General features: G+C 50.3%; 2 protein-coding genes across 2 annotated transcripts; both read left to right on the top strand.

Moving 5' to 3' along the window:
- Positions 1-3,600: 3,600 nt before the first annotated feature.
- Positions 3,601-8,799, top strand: EMH_0006470 (uncharacterized protein; the record flags this gene model as incomplete). The annotated part of the gene is made up of 13 exons (XM_038022038.1): positions 3,601-3,792; positions 4,053-4,314; positions 4,491-4,628; positions 4,877-5,050; positions 5,251-5,353; positions 5,666-5,750; positions 6,303-6,514; positions 6,743-6,816; positions 6,975-7,048; positions 7,223-7,405; positions 7,745-7,804; positions 7,964-8,060; positions 8,279-8,799. The coding sequence occupies 13 exons, from the start codon at positions 3,601-3,603 to the stop codon at positions 8,797-8,799; spliced, it is 2,175 nt and encodes a 724-aa protein (XP_037877892.1).
- Positions 8,800-11,177: 2,378 nt separating this feature from the next.
- Positions 11,178-13,238, top strand: EMH_0006360 (EF hand domain-containing protein, putative; the record flags this gene model as incomplete). The annotated part of the gene is made up of 6 exons (XM_038022037.1): positions 11,178-11,197; positions 11,619-11,731; positions 11,928-12,083; positions 12,238-12,644; positions 12,848-12,924; positions 13,031-13,238. The coding sequence occupies 6 exons, from the start codon at positions 11,178-11,180 to the stop codon at positions 13,236-13,238; spliced, it is 981 nt and encodes a 326-aa protein (XP_037877891.1).
- Positions 13,239-16,415: the final 3,177 nt, after the last annotated feature.

Raw genomic sequence — 16,415 nt, 5'->3', positions numbered from 1 at the left:
TTTAATTCATTCACCAATGGTATACTCAATGTACCTCAATAAGCACTCACAGACACTTCCAGTGTTCATACAACCCTTAGTCATTTCACAACGAGCACGGCATTGTTGCCGTGATTGTAGTGAGTATTCACTACAAGGAAAGGGTTGCGATTTTGACGAAGATCTTCGGAAAATTTTCACCTTTTATGGCTTTTGCTCTCTCTTTCACTACTGCTACACATTATGCTGTCCTGCTGGGGTATGTGAGCTTCGCTGCTCGCATCTATCCCGATGAACCATTTGGCGCAACCAAATGTAACGAGAGCCCTTGGTCTTATCCGATGACGCTCGCGAGCTACACTGAAGTCTAAGTAGTAGCTCAGTAGTAAGAGTTGCAAACCAGCTGTCAAACTCCTCTTTATCCACCTGGCAGCCTGTGGCCGGCAACTCAAGTGCCTGCGGCCGGTAGGGAGGAGGCGGCCCTACACGAATTCCAGCGTAACCTGCTGCATCTCGAGTTGCAACGCAACTCCACATGGATGCACAGTCATGTCCGATTGCTATATGCACTGACACTTGTTGAACATTTGTTTGGCCTCGTATAGCCAGCTTGCACACAAACGTCAGGATACACGGATACACTGGATACACTTGAACAACGCTACAGTGGCCCTTTGGACCGTGCTACCGAGGCTAGCTGGAGCGCGACTGTGGAGTCAGCTCCTGTTTGGAAGCCCGCATATTAAGAAATTTGGCTCTATTGCAGCTCACGAACGTCCTCGAATAAGATGGAAGGCTTTCGTCATACCATGTCCCGCTGATAGCTGGATGCCCTGGAGAGTGAGATAGGGGGTCAGTCCGTTTTGGGGGGAAAATCTTGTGTTGAGCATTTTGACTCTAATTCGGCTCGTAACCGCCATCAGTTGAGAACGAAGAACATCATTGTAGCAGCGGGCGAGCGCACGAAAGCGTCCAGGAGAAGGAAATGAGAGCCTCAAGGAGTGGGGGGGGTGCTGTAGTTCTGGACACTGCAGTAACGCCTGCCAGCTCACTCAGGAAGCAAAGTCCGTTAGAATAAGTGATAAAATTGTGGCTTAGGAGGCGGAGTAGACTGGATTCTGATGGCGGTTAAACCCTTCGGCCTAGGCAGCGAGGCGCATGCTAGGTGTAGTGCCCCGGCACTACAGTAAGACGGTTATATTAGTACCGCTAGAGAGAAATTGCCGTTAATAGACAGGATATTATAGAGTACCCTCGTTGCATGTGAGCCAGTTTAGCGGCAGTCCACTATAGCGGACTACCGCACAGCGCGCATCAGCGGAAACTCCTCACCCCCGATAACCAATGTTTTCGCCAAGGGCCTAAACAAACCTTGGATGAAGGCCCCCGGGGGTAGTCGTCAGTCACCATCATCTCAGTGCTTCTGGGGCTAGTCTGCACCCCCTTCGCCGGTTGTTCGCGCTGATGGGTGCTGTAGGGTAGCCCTCTCTAGCGGATTGCCGCTAAACTGCTTCACATGCAACAGATATGCTCTATATCTAATATTATATCCATTAACAATCTCTTACCTCCAGCAAGACGAATACAACTAAATCATTTTAGTGCCGGAACCCTACACAAGAGCAGCGCCTCCGTGCTGCTCTTGTGTCCCAACTGGGGGAGCGGTTCTTACTCACTTGGCCGAACTCAGGGCTGTCAAAAGTAGATATTAATTCTTTTGGTAGGAAACTTGGAATACCGCCGTCAGGTTTTTTAGAACTCTGTCTACGACCGCTGGTCGCAAGAGACGTGTGCAGATCTCTGGCAGGCTCGCCGCACTTCGCAGTGCATGCGACATGGCAGCCAGCATTCGTTACATGGAGGGAATTATGTTCTTCGGCATGGTTGGTATCTTATTAAAAGAGGCTATTTCGATATGTTTCACGTCATTTAACTCCAATCGAACAAACTGAGGTCGAAGTTGTGTGCTGTGTGTGCGGCCCACGCCGGCATGTCCTATGGTAACCGGAGCACGAACTATGTTTCAAGCTATGAAATACGCTGTGGAATGGGCTCTCTAAGGTAATTTAGATGACAGCTTTCCTTTTTATATCGAACTGAAGCGTGCGTCCTCTTGTAGATAGGCCGCGCTTGGACCACTTCAAGTGACGCCCTGGGGTTCAACGAGGCGGGCCCGGGTATCCTGAAGTTTCTGAGAACCGAGAATGCACCTTATAGTATTGATATAACATCAAGGATTTAGCCCCGTGATAAGAGCAGGAGCAGATACCGTTATACAATCAAGGCGAATGCAATCAATGTGCACCTGCGTCGCATTCTAGCCTATCCAATGGAATACCAAGAGATCAAGGCGACAACAACCCGTAACCTTGAGGGGAAAAATGATATGCTGGTTTCTGGTTAGCCGTTGCACTCGAGGAATGCTCAACACAGGCACTACCGAAAGTGCATGAAGAGGCCTAGAATTTTGGCTTTGCTGTATCCTTGCGGGGCACTCTGTTGGGGCAACTGTGCAATTAATGCGTCTGAACTGGTAGCTTACGTAACTAGGGCACTCAGCGAGACGTAGAAGGCCAGGTGTACTTTCCGTCTAGTGGTTTTGCGCCAACCTTAGCATTTAACGACCAGCATTTGCAGTAGACTCGGCGAGAAGTACCATCTCGCTTCAAGGGCGAATTAAGTCTCAGGAGGCACGACAGAACCCTACAGGTCGTGCCATGCCCAAAGCGAGGCTTTGGGCCCTCCCAAGCCATCTCGACTCTGAATGGCACACAATCCAACAACATATATTTTGCTTGCCAGTGTAGTGAGCATCGTCTCCGAAACCTTGTCACTCGTTGGTGAGGTCTCATAGCGGCGTAAGCCTGTGCGCAAGCTATTCTAAGCGCGATCAGAGTTCTGTCGGGATTCAGCTTCTTCTCCAGCATTCCTGCTTCCTCTGCGGAGAGGTCCGAATATTTTACTTTGAATATTTTGCAGGGGGTCAGTTCCTTACAGAACGAGGGCAGGCCGAACGAGCGCCAATTCCGGTGTTCCAAAGGACGGGCTTGCTAGAGCACTACGGAAGAAAGCCTCCACGGGGTACCGTATGCAGCTGTGGAGCCACAAGGGATTAACCTTGCTGCAGGCTACGAAGACTCACTAGTGCTTGCCATGGGAGCTGTAGGACAGACAGACGTCTTAGCGCTATGGTCCCAACCTCAGCGCACTCGCTGCAATGAGCGATTCAATGGATTCACAAGTTTTCTCTCCTGTAACTTGCTAGAGGACCAAGGACTTCCACAAGCCAGCGCAATCGGCTCACGTCATGCGGCTTCACTCGGCAGCAGGCTTAGGCGGGTGCCTATTCTCTTCTTTCTAGTGCTCACCTTCCAGGCACTGGAGTGTTTGGGCCGTGGCACCTCGACAGTAGAGACAGTGTGTTCTGGCGCATCAGGATGTACTGAAAGGCTCATTATCGACCTTGATGTCGACAATCTTGACGTATGCTATGGTTGAGGGTCCTCAATGAGCCACCATACCTTGCAAATTCATTGTACTTTATGTTGCACATTATTTTCTGAATGGAGTTTCCTGGTGGATTCTCCGATGCTGCCCATGCTGCCCATAGCAGTTCTTGCCATGCTAAACCTAGGTGACCACTGCTTTGCTGTTCCCTTGTCTCCGCCGGTGCTGCAGAAGCTACAGTTCCAGTGGGAGGCAGGCGATATAAACGAGCGATCTCCACGGAAAAGCGATGCCGGCAACGCTGGAGTTGTTGTCACTGTGCAGAAGACTGCTGTATCTTACTCGTACGGGCTAACTTACATAAAGGTAAAGTTTGGGAAATGCTCCGTGTTCCCAGTCGACAATTCCAGCTACCACTTTAAAGACTTTAAATATTTCTAACGCTGCTGGGGCTTTGGATCCATGTGGGCGCGAGTGGAGTGCCGAGTCCTTGCATGAGGATGTAATTACGGAGATCGTCTATTCGAAGGAAACTAAATACATGTTCTGATATGTATGGAAGGTAGCTACCGAAAAGATGTCCACATTGGGGGGCGCGGGTGGCTTGCTCTCTTTCCAACCGCCAGGCAGTCCCGTACAATTGGGTAGAGTACGCGCACCGCGCTTTATTGTGGCAAGTCAAAAATGGCGGAGAAACGTTCTGCTCTGAAACCTGGGGATCAAAATGCCAGGATGAGCATGGAGAAAACGGGTATCCCGTAAGCCCCAATTCAGGCCTGCCTCTAGATGGAGCCCAAGGGAAGTGCTGCTGGTGCCCATCCGTATGGCATTTGTGGCTTAACAACCCCAACAGGGGGAGGGAACCAATGCTAAAATGCAACTTCTGGGGTGAGTGCTAAATGGCTCCTGAATGTGGCGCAGTCTGAGGCGTATCGTGGCTCGCACCGAGACTGAACGCACTACAGAAGTAGCATCACACTGGGCTAGGTTAAAAGGCATGCAAATGCGTCCTTAATGCAGAAGCAAGATTCTGCTTACTCTGCCTTCGTGAACCGTCTTCGTAGGGCTGCGCTTTGGCAAAATCCCAGACCCATACCTGACGAAGTTCTGCCCGGTCGTTGAATATCCATGGTATCGTATGCTGAAGGTTAGCGAGAATCGAACATGGTTTTTCAAGGTGCACGTCGGTATATCTTGGTGGAGTGAGCGCGAACCACTTCCATGAGGCATGCATTGTTCAGCACTTCACCCGCCGGCGCGGGCCAAGCAGCTAATTTTTCAAATTGTTTACAACCACTCACTTGATCCAGCATATACATACTGCTACGCCGAATCATGCGGAAGCTAAGGTTCCTGTCCTTACCTGCAACTTGCAGGATACTTAACAAAAAAGAACTGCTCCAGTAGAATTTGGCTGCGGCCAGGGATCGACGGTCCGTTGTGTGTGCAGGGCCTCCCAGCCCCTCTAGCCTTTCAGACGAGGAATATCACGCCGAATGTAAGAAGAAAATTTCGGAAGGAAGCTACCCTGAAAATTTCGATTGTTCGCAGCGGCTGCACACAGAAGCAGGAATGGCAGACGCAATCCTTGAACTCTCAGATGCCACGAAGGTCGCAAGAGATAGTAAGGAAGCGCTGGCTCACGAAAAGCAAAGACATCGCAACGACCAGTCTCTTCCATCCAGGAAATGCTCAATTGTTGAGCATGCTACTCTAGCTCACCGACAGCCCTTCTGCTAATCAGGATCACGGACTGTCTAATTTACCATATTGCCAGGTGGCTGGAGGCCGTACTGATGTTTGGGTGATGTCCAATCTGAGCAGCTACATTTGACGTCACAGCGCGTCTCATGAGTTCAGACATGCCAGATGAACCTGTGAGCTACACTGCAGTGTTTGGTCAGTCAAGTGTGCATCTTAATTACAGGTGTGCTTTTTCTGACGAAAAGAGTCTTGTCGTGGTACGCAGAAATAGAACCACAAGTGATTCCAGAAAGTGTGAAGATGCCACAACTCGCAGGGTCCCAATGTGGAGGGTAAATACATTTTCGTCCCAACAGCTCCTTCCACTAATGCCTGGGTGCAGGAATCCCAAATAACAGTAAGCAGCTGCTTCAAAGCCTGGCTTTGGCAACGACAACAATGACAGCTTTGCTTTTTCCAGTGGTTGAACCTAGAGGTCCCTATGACGCCGACGGCAGGGGCCTGTAAATGGAGGCTAATGTGTGCTGATATGCAGGAAGGATGCTCAGATTCTGATGATCTTGAAGCTTGGGGTGTTAGCGAGACGGAAAACCCTGACCTGGCAAGATTATGCAAATCAGGTTCGAAGCCGATTCACAACTCTGAATGTTTCATAGATTGAAGCCGCATAGAGTGCCAAAGCGGTCAATGTTCGCGAACGGTTGCGTTGAAACAGGATCTCTCCCAGACGCGCAAAAACCTAAGTAAGCGTAATATCTCGCCAATACTCTGTTGTGCGAAGCCATGTAACTTCAGGTTCACCGTTTTGTAATCCGAAGAGCTGCCTGAGGCATATCATCGTCCTCGGAGAAAAAGAAGTCACAGTTGATGGCAGCACGTGCGACCTACCAGGAGTATCCCTGCAGCAATGGGGAAGGGATGGCTTCTGTGACTATGCATCAGGGAGCTGCTTTGCGAAAAATCTAAAGTGGTTCCAAGAATACAATGAAGAAGCTGCAAAGGAGGGCAGAACACCCCCTTATGCTGTAAAACACGCCAAAGATCGAATATGCGGGACCCACCCTACATGCCTCGCGCTTACTAAGGCTAGCAACCCATGAGCGAGTTTGTAATTTTGGCTACAATCAAACATCGTCGTGCCCGCTGCAAGCTTCGATTCTGCGATGCTGCAGTTGGAATACCCACCGGGCAACTATCCTCATTACCACGCGGGTCTAGAAAATGCGAACGAGGCTATTGACACCTCACAAGCTGGCCCCTTCCAGTTGCATCGCTTGGCCTTTTCATATCCAAAGAGTCACAAAAGTAGGGTGCGTATTGAGATGAACGCTGGGTTGATTCGCTGGATTCAGTCTTCAGCACCGGGTCAAATAACAAGCATAGCGTGAGTGGTCTTGCCCTTGTCCCTAAGTCACGACACTGTCAAACGCTGCAGCAATGAACAGCCTACTGCGTGACTCAAATTTTCCAGAGCCCAGGTTAACGTTGCCACCGGTCACAGAGATCCATCGAGATTTCCTTAGGAATTCAAAGAAGTGATGCATTGACGTGCGAAAGCATGCTTGCCTGTAGCGTGTTGCAACATGTACACCTTCATTTGCTTCAACTTCAGGCCCCCAGCACCACGGGAATGCGACAATGCTCAGACCTTCGGCTGCCCACTTAAGGTGTATGTGCTGAATTCAGGTACGGGGATGTAGTTCCTGACAATCACCAGAACGTTCATTCTCTTATTTCACCACCACGGCGCATAGCCTTAACACCTGTTGCTCAGATGCTCAGCTTTAAAGGCTTCGCGGCCTTCCTGAGTTGTACAGTTTCTGAAAGATGTTTTGACTGATCAGGCACTGTAGATGCGACGTTCTATTTGGAGCTGCCATATTGTACAGAACACGGCAGCGATGAGCCAACGGATAAGGTGGGCCCGAGATGAGATATTGGAAATGCAGGAGGGAGCTTACTGCCGAGAATTATGCAGTGCCAACTAACATCCACTGCCTAGTGATGTTCATTGCGCTCCAGGCATTATGCTAAAGTATGCTACGGCTAGCGAATATTCTAATAATATAGTTTGGTGGTTGCTCTGCTTCAGTTGGACCCGGTCTCGGCTGTGCAGCGGAATGTCGCGGCAGGCTCCAGCCAAGCATTTGATCTCACTTTGCGCCTTACAGCCGTCGTTCAGGAGTTTGACTTTAACTGTGTAATGAAGCTTTATGACTCAGAACTCAACCAACTGGACATAAAGTCATTTGATCTCCTTACAGGGAAGGCGGCGGTGAGCAGGCCTTCGGCTAGTAGGGGGCTGGGATACAGCAACGTTAAAAGCTTTTCTTAGCACGGCTGGACAGCGATCAGATGGGCATTAATACTCTTCCTGAATGGGTCCTGTACGACTTTCATGACAGCACTGGGGACCCCGTTCACATCCATGGTCCCCTGCCCAGCTGAAGCAGGGAAAGGACCCCTCGGGGCCTTCTCGACTTCTCGAGGTCCTGTGATAGTTCATTTGAGGGCTTTCCTATCCTTAAAGGGCCCCATAGGCACCCTGGCGTCGCTTGAAGACCTGTAGATGCGTTCGATGCCTCCGCAGCGCTCGTCTGGATATTGTTTTTAGGACTTGCCGGGGGCTGTGACGAATCCCACAGGAGAAGTTACCGTTGTCGAACCGCCTGAAGTAAGGCGTGAATTGTGCATTGCATCGCCATAAGGAATCCCAGGATCAACACGTCATGGGAGGCGGTACTTCTATCAAAATCGTTCGCATGGACGTTTCTGATGCATCGCCTGGCGTTGTATAGCCGGGCCGCGTGCAGGAGTTTGTTGCGCATTTCAGGATAAGCGAAACTGGTTTCAACGACTCATGAATGTCGTGCCAAACGATGGGGAATGTGACTGCTCGTTTTGGAATATATTATGCCTACCCGCTGACTGTAAGGGGCTCTAAATTTGTTGTCTATGGCTGTTTCCGTCTCATAAATGGCTGTCAGCCAACGTCAGTACGCAGGAAGCTTTCTTGTGCCCCCCTCATGTTGGAAACGTGACTCCTGTCGGGTGGATGTCGTGGGGCATTTTTGTTTTAACAGGGGGCTTCATTCCAAAGGTATGGCATGCATGGGTGATCACGATCATGGGATATGTGCTCGTACAGGGAACGACTGCTTTGGAACACTCAAGAAGGCACTCAAGACAATACTACTGGCAGGGGTTACACTCGTGGCTCTCTTCCTTTTGTGGCCTGTTCTCAAGCCATTCATAAAGATAATGTGCAAGTTCGCTCGTATTCCCTTCAAATGCTTGAGGTCAGTTGGAAGGAATCGAAAAACTCTTCGAAAAGCTAAGCGACTACACAAGAAGGAGGCCAAGAAGCTAGCAAAGGAGCAGCGACGCCTGCAGCGGAAGGCTCACGAAATAGCTGTGAAGGAACGCCAGGAAACTCGCTCGAAGGGTTTTGACGAGGAACCAGACGAGCCTCTAAGCAGTGCCACAGGAGGTTGTGAGAGCGCCGCGTCTTCTCCAGTTGCCTCCTCAGCAACTTACACTACTGGTGGTAGACGACATACCGCCGACGAGGAATATGGTGATGTTAACAGCTGCGACAACCTTACCGACAGCGCCAGCAACGAAAAATATAGTACAGGGAGTTCCACAGCATCCAACAAACGACAGTAGTTCGGGAAGTTCTGCCAGTATAAATTGGAGCTTCCCAATTGCAGGGTCGTCCTTGACAGCTCTCGTAGCATACATTACCAGCGAACTGGCGGGCTACTTTAGGACTTAGATCGCCGAAATTCGAGTTGTACAAGCACGTAGCAGGAGTATGAAGCCAACTACACTTTTCCGTGTGCTTCGGTAGGGGCAGGGGCTACACGTAACGAGAGCCAACCGCCGTCGGCAACGCAACGCGCTCTAGCTTTTGCTGCACAATTGAAGACTGCCCCGTAGGGCTCTACAATCGTTTTCACATTCTTCTTGAGCAACACTATACTATTAGTGACCTTGGTTTCTTGGCTACAGTGCTCCACCAAAACAGCGCTCGCACTGCTCGTTCCCCTCTCTACACACTGTCTGCAGCAAGCTTCACCTGAATTTACGAGGGGCTGCGACTCCTCGGTCAAAAACGTGCTGGATTGATGAGGACAACTTTTTGTAGAAGAAGTCACGGAACGGCTACACAAACTGCCACTGAGCCGCCGCCCCAAGTTAGCCGTCTCAGCTTGCCTGTAGTGAGCCCCGGAAACCAAGCTTAAACACTTACCGATGTTCTCTCTGAAATTGCTCAAGAAGCGGATTAAAAATTGTTTGAAGTTGGGAGCAACATGCGTGCGTGCAACGGGCTCGATGCTTGCTTGCCCTGCGAAGACGCCGAGAGGATGTGCAACACGAGAAATTTTGCTGAGTTCTCCGTGTTGCGCATCCTATTTTCAGCAAAGTGTTATGAAAGTACTTTGGTCATGAAGACACTCTGACAAACTGCGTGCCGAGAGGTTTTTGTCTCGAACTACGCCAGGCCAGACAGCACTACCCAGGATACGTGCTCTGGGTCCAGGGTCACTCGCCCCTCCATTGGAACATTTGCAGGTGAATGCTCCACGGCTTAATGACTCTACGACTAGAAACAGTCAACGCAAAAAGTAAGGAATCAATGGGGCAGTGGATTTCTTGTGCTGCCAAGCGCATCCACCGTTCTACATAACAGGGGCCTGGAGCCTGCGCGCAGCGAGCAGCAGGGTGCGCATTCGCCTGCATGCATACATTGCCTCTAATTTTCAAGATTACTGGAAAAACTCGATGTTGGTTTTTTTAAATCGCAATATTAGGCATGCACAAACCTTAGTGGACGAGGTGGAGGAAGGCTTCACGCTCAGCCTATGCCAGTGCTCGCTGCCCAGGCAGCGCGGGTCTCCAAGACCACCTTTAAAAAGAGGGGTCATTAAGAACTCCTCTTGGACAAAAATCTACCTGTAGGCATATCTAGCTTAACATGCAGCTATCCCTGACAGCGAGGCAGCGCCTCGCCAACTTCTTCGTCTCAGCTGCGGAACTTGAAGGGCAGGTGTGCTCGAACTCGATGCACTAAGCAAGCACCTCAGCAACAGAGCCCTTTGTTGTGCCGCGGAGGCACGACTTCAATTAATGCTAGTAACCAGGCTTTTTAATGGTATTCCAGAGGTCTCACCAGCGGCATTCCGTAGTGGAGGTAGCTGGCGAGGTTAGCAGCAGGTGACAGTTGCGCGTAAATAAATCTTGACATGGCTACATTTACGAGCTGATTATTCAGGTGGAGGAGCTGCGAATTGCACTTGCCCACCGCCCAGCCTTTGCGGCTCATAAAGCATTCGCTGCCCTGGACTCACTAGGGAACGGCTCTCTCACCAGTGAATCAGCAATTCTTTGAAAGCCCCTTAGCCAGTTCCAGGCTTGCCATAATGTGGTACAAGCCTGTTCTTGCTTTTGGTAACTATGCTGAGCTTTCTAGTATCATGCTGATTTACAAAGCGTGCTGTTATTGCTGCTTTGTTGAGCCTCATGTCGCTGCACGTTTATCTATCCGTCGGCAGGTGGAGACCTCCAACGCTACCTCAGGAACCATGGGATTCCTGTAACGGACACTGAGGCATATAATCTCCTTAGACGTATTGACGCCAACGCAGACGGCAGGGTCTCATTTCCTGAGTGAGTTGGCAAGGCTCCAGCGAAGAGCTGCAACATGGCATTCGTGACGAAGATGGGCAATTTATATGCTGTGTATTGAAACAATACAGTTGGGCCAGAAGCGCGTTCTAGACGAGGTAGGGGCCGCTGCAGAGGAACGGGCTGCTGGTGTGCTGTCGACTGTTTTACAAGGTTTGTGGACTTTCTGTTACCAACGGATCCGTCGGAGAGAGAACACGCGCTCTCCCACGACCAGCGTTTCTTGCACCTTCCAAACCGTAGCGCGGTTACTTGTTACTGCTGCTGCTGCTGCTGCTGCACTGACAAGAAGGAGCGCACCTACATCTGCAGCGGTGGCGACGCTTGTGTTGCCCAGCTGCTACAACGTGAGGTAGATGCTCACCGTGCATTGGAGGTCCGGAGGCGTATCCTTGCTGCATCTCCAGATTTTATGCTACTCGCCGCCTTTCAGTTTCTTGAAGATCCAACCGTCGCTGCAGTTACTCCCTTCTCCCTGGCAGAAACACTTGCAGAAGAAGGATTTGCCTTGACACACATGGAACAAAGGCTCATCTTCCGTCGATTTGATAGGTCTCTCAGATGCCTCCTCCTGATAGCTGCTTGACGTGATCAGATTGCTTTAAATATCCTTGGCTCCCTACACACCCAGCCCGTATTTTCCCGGTAGTACACAAACAAAAAAGTTTCCGAATAAAAGTATTGCCTCAAATCGCCGACCACAATGCGCTAATGGTAGTGCTGCAGTAAATGTTCACGTTGAGCTCTGTACGACGCATAATTCAAAGACTTCAGATAACGTTGCTGCTACGTTGCAGGGACAGTGACGGCCGGCTCAAGTACCTGGAGTTTGTAGAGGCTATTATGCCATCCAACTACCCTTCATCCCGAAGTTGTACCGACCCACTGGCTGCTGTACGCAGTCTTCCATGTAAAGACCCCTTGTAGTATTCCACTTTTCGGCTCCCACCCGTTTGGAGAAAGTGGCTAGCGGTTGGGCTGACTTTTCCAGTTGCGCCCGCTTCAGTTGGTACTGCCTAAGTTTGCAGCACATTTTCTATATTATGAAGCAACCGTTTGAATTGTACTAGTATGTATCCGTCAACATATGGTATGGGGATATGCAGGGACCTACACTTTGCGCTTGCTCCGTGGACACCTCATCGATCGATTGCTGCTCACACTCAGCCGCACTCAGTGGCAGCAACAGCAGGCTGGCGCGTCCTACGAGGTGCAGCACGCTACGCAGCAACAGCTCCAACAGCGGCTTATTACGCCGGCAGGTGCCACAGCCCCGTAGAGGTTGTTCGTGCAGCGGCACGTTAAGAAGCTGCTGGACTAGGAGCTTCAGTTCAACAGGGAGTGACGACAGTCTATTGTTGTGCGGCACCAGCAGCACAAAAAGAAACAACCGCTTTGTGGCGAGCGAATGCGAAGTGGCAGGGGTCCTGAATTCACAGATTGACACTGAGAGGAGACTTGAGTATTTGAGGGAGAAGTTAGCATTGAAATCTGACTTCAATCTACTGCAATTCTGGGGGCTCTTCGACACTGAAGGGAGGGGGTATGCGACAGCCTTGCACGTACAAGACGCCTTCAACGCTGTTGGACTGAATATCTCCCTTACGCAAGCACGTCTTTTTGCTGGTAAACTGAACAGTGATTCGGAGCCTCGCTTGAGATATGCCGACATGGCGAAGGCGTTTCTCCCTACGAAAGCGAGATATGCCGAAGCTATGATCAACCGTACTAGCAATGGGAGTCACAAATGCCCAGCGCCTCTCACTCACTTGGCCCCTGAAACGCTCGAAATCGTTGCCGCTATCTTCGACCTCACTCTTGCGGTAAGCACAACACGTCACCGTGCAAAACCTGCAGTGTAGACTGAGCGTAATGCCTTGCTCAAGCTATGAAAATAGAATATGTAGTTTCCTGGGTGTTGCACGACAGTATGTGCCGTGCCTAAACCATGAAAAGCGCACAACGCCGTAACAGACGGTTGCCTCTGCAAAAGTTTTCTCGTCTGTTGCACCTTTTCGCGACTCAGTCCGAAGAGCAGGCCGAGCTATCGAGGCACCGCCTTTGTTTGAAGGATCTTTCAGCTGCATTCCGTGACCTCGACAAGTAAGCAGGCATCGTAAAATGGAACCCACGCACGATGAATTATGTTGATGATTACGCAAATTTTACTCAGGGATCCTCCCTGTATCCATCTCATGTTATTCCGTAGGAATGGAGACGGCTATATTACAGCTGCCGAGTTCTCATCTTCCCTAATGGCCCATGGGTTTTGCCCCTCAGAGGCTGAGCTGAATGCACTTGTCAACCGTTACGATAAGAACGGGGACAGCAAAGTTTCTTATGCCGAGTTTGTCAACGAGATCGGACGCACGAGATGCCCGATCGGTTGCTGTCGGCTTATTTGCCTCTGCCGCTAATTGGGAAAATAGTGGTCGCGTTATTTGGCTGGACAAGGCTAGCCTTGTTGCTCTGTACGCGAGCACATCATGCACATCTGGCGGTTCCTGGCGCCAAGCGTGGCATGAGAGTGACTGACCTGTGTCGGGAGCCAGGTAGACTATCCCCACCTGAAGGACGTAAACACAGATCTCGTTTCCTGAGGAGCTGCTCGGTCCACCACCTCATAACTTGAGCGTAGCTCACCTTTTTGTTTACACTTGCCTTGCTGCCGCAAATTGGGCACCCTCAAACTGTATAATGTTCCGATTCAAAGGAAAAGCCATACTAAGCCATACTACCTTGTGGTCAATTTCTTGATTCGTGTGAGCAAGGCGCCATATGCACACCTACAGTGGTCTTACCTCCAGAAATCCTTTAAAGCCTTGAGCATGCTCACAGCTGCTGGCAGCGAGTTACACGCTGAAACCCACCACGATAGCAAGGTAATTGAATTATGACTGTATGCATGTCACTAACATGACAAAACGTATCAATGATAGGGCCAATTTCAGCCGCCTCTCTTTATGTGCAATAGCATAATTATGGTCTCTGTACCAGGTTATGCCACCGCAACACTTGTGTGGCTCTTCCATGCGTCCCTAGAAGCCCTGCACAATGGTACCCCTGCCTCCAAACAAAGTTTCTGCAGGCTAAAGGGTGAATTAACAGTGTCCAGAAGTTGTTGCCCGTTCAACGTGATAGCTTTGCCACACCAGATACGGGCAACTGGATATCACGCCTCCGGAAAAGGAACAGTTATGATCGCATTCGGGCCCTAAACAATGACTCAGAAGCGCCGCTTCTACCGTCTCGGGCTTAGCCTGTTGAGCAGTAGCGCGTGCCGTCTACTGGTTCTACCCAGGCGCTCTAGCCCTTCTGGGACAAGCCAAATAATGCTGCACCACTACGGTTGTTGCTGCCACGCACGCCACCGGTTCTGTCCCACAGCTCTTCTGATCCCGTCTCTTTCCGCCAACGAAGGGGCTTGAGTATTGAAGAGTGTATGACTCAGATGGCGCAGTCATGTGGGCCGCCGGAAGCATCTAAACCAGTGTCAACGCTTCTTAGGAGCGTTGATTGCTTGCTACCGTGGACGTACTGGGAGCATCTCGTGGGGCACTAGGACATGCCGCTCGAGGTAGTGAATGTCCACAAATCACATTTTCTAATCAATATTCCCTCTTTTTAGGTTATTTCCTTAGCTTAGAGGGGTTAAAAGGATCGAGCACAGACGTGCGCCAAACAACATGGCCCGTGTTGAAGTCAACTCGACTGCGATTCTCCAAAGGACATCGAGAGTTCGGATCTACTCAAGAGCTGCAGAGAGGCGAGTTGTTGCCTTTGGGCTAGGGAGTGATGCCCTGTTGCGTGTTGAGTGGATTTTTTCCTCTTGCCTCAGTAGGCAACATCTGTGTGAGCAGTGTACAAAGTATGGCAACTATAGCAGGGCAACAAGCACGGGTTAGAGATGTTCAACCTTTGCAAGCACCTATTGTACGCATCAAGGCCTCTTGTGCACCAGCAGGCAACGCGAAAAGTGGGCACAGAAAGATATAGAAATTGGGCTCCCAACTGCTAGTGCTGTGAAAAAGAGTGGGGCACAAACACCATAAGGGAAGGGCCAGAACACCCAGCCAAACGAAACTACTCGTCGGAAGCCTCATGAGAAGCTGAATCGACATACACAAACTGCAATAGGACACAGGTTAGTCCACTACAGTTCGGATTAGTAGATCGTCCGAGTTGAAGTTTGGAAAAGGAGCCTGTAGCAGTATAGCCGGTGGCGGTGGCGCCATCCCCCACCCTGGCCAGAAGAATCGTGCAGCAGTAGAGCTAGTCACAAGAAACATACAACTGTACGGCAAGGACGAAATGCTAAACAGCTCCAACGGTTCTCTTGATCTCAACTGCAACTGGTCCCGCAAATGAAAAAAATAGAGTACTGAAAAACACTGGAATCTTCGGATGCTGGAAAGCACTTCGGGCTGGAGCCGCGCCCCGCCTGCAAAATACACGTACTGTAAAATATCCGCACACCAAAGGCTGCTTAGTGAATTCACATAAACTTTTTGATCTGACCACATCAGAAACAAACGAACAGCGCCATCTCCCTGAAGACGCTGCTTCTAAGGAACGGGAAAACATCCTCGAAAACCAAGGCCACGGCATGCTAATGCAGTGGCATGCCAAAACTCGGCTGTAATATGCCCAGCAGCTAAAGCCGCTTTACATGTAGCTGCATAGTGTCGTGATCGACACGCACTGCAAATTACTCCATTGATATATTCTACTGGTTGTTTCAGCAGCAAATCAGAGTGCCCGTGTGGCTTGACCTCATAGAGTTGGAGGCCAGGGTCACTTGCATCTCCAAACGAATTAATTATTGAAAAAACGCGAACACGTACTATCCACTGAGACTGAAATGCTTAGACAATGCGCAAACTAGGAATTCCCCCTCTAATGCCAGTGTCGCAGGCAGCTGCATTGTGCAGCCGCATCAGTGGGACTAATCGCCTGGGAGTACACAACACCATAGTTTGCCACTTCTAATAACTATGCAAACTAATACAGTCTTTGGAAGGGTAAGATTCTGCGAGCTGTTTGCTATCAAGGCCGCCACGCCAGCTCCGTCGCGCGCTAACGGCGGCAGACGCTCGGGCGAAACGTTGTTCTCAACTAGCTTGTCGTATTCCCTTTCTCATTTTACCCCATCATTCACAAGTATCTGTGATACCTAAAGTATAGGCAGTTTAGGATTCTGACCCTTGGAGCTCTGCTTTGGACCCTCGAGACTGAACAGGGACGACAGGGTCACCGCCGTTACCACATAGATCCTCTCAGATCGCATCCTAAGATTAGCACGGAGGCCCTGCTGACACCCTTTGCTATCTACAGCCACTGAACAATTTAATCGTAAGCGATTATCTCGAAGCACAACGGACCACGGGATCGTTTCTCTCGCGAAGGTGGAGGTAGCCGGCCGAAATTGTTGACTAGGAACTCGTTTACGAAGGGTTCCTGCAGTCTGAATTCAAAACTGTTAGAGATAGCTTTCTGAATAGTAAGGTGTAGGGGCTTTCCAATTTGCCGGTTACGCCGCAATTCGTGCTATTTGACGGGCGCTGTAGGCGTACTTGATGAGGACCGTCAGTGTG

Source organism: Eimeria mitis, genomic scaffold (assembly GCF_000499745.2).
Source record: "Eimeria mitis Houghton genomic scaffold, Emh_scaff10, whole genome shotgun sequence".
NCBI classification, from domain to species: domain Eukaryota; phylum Apicomplexa; class Conoidasida; order Eucoccidiorida; family Eimeriidae; genus Eimeria; species Eimeria mitis.
Note: the sequence above shows the minus strand (reverse complement) of the source record. Positions and strands in the feature narration are given on the sequence as shown.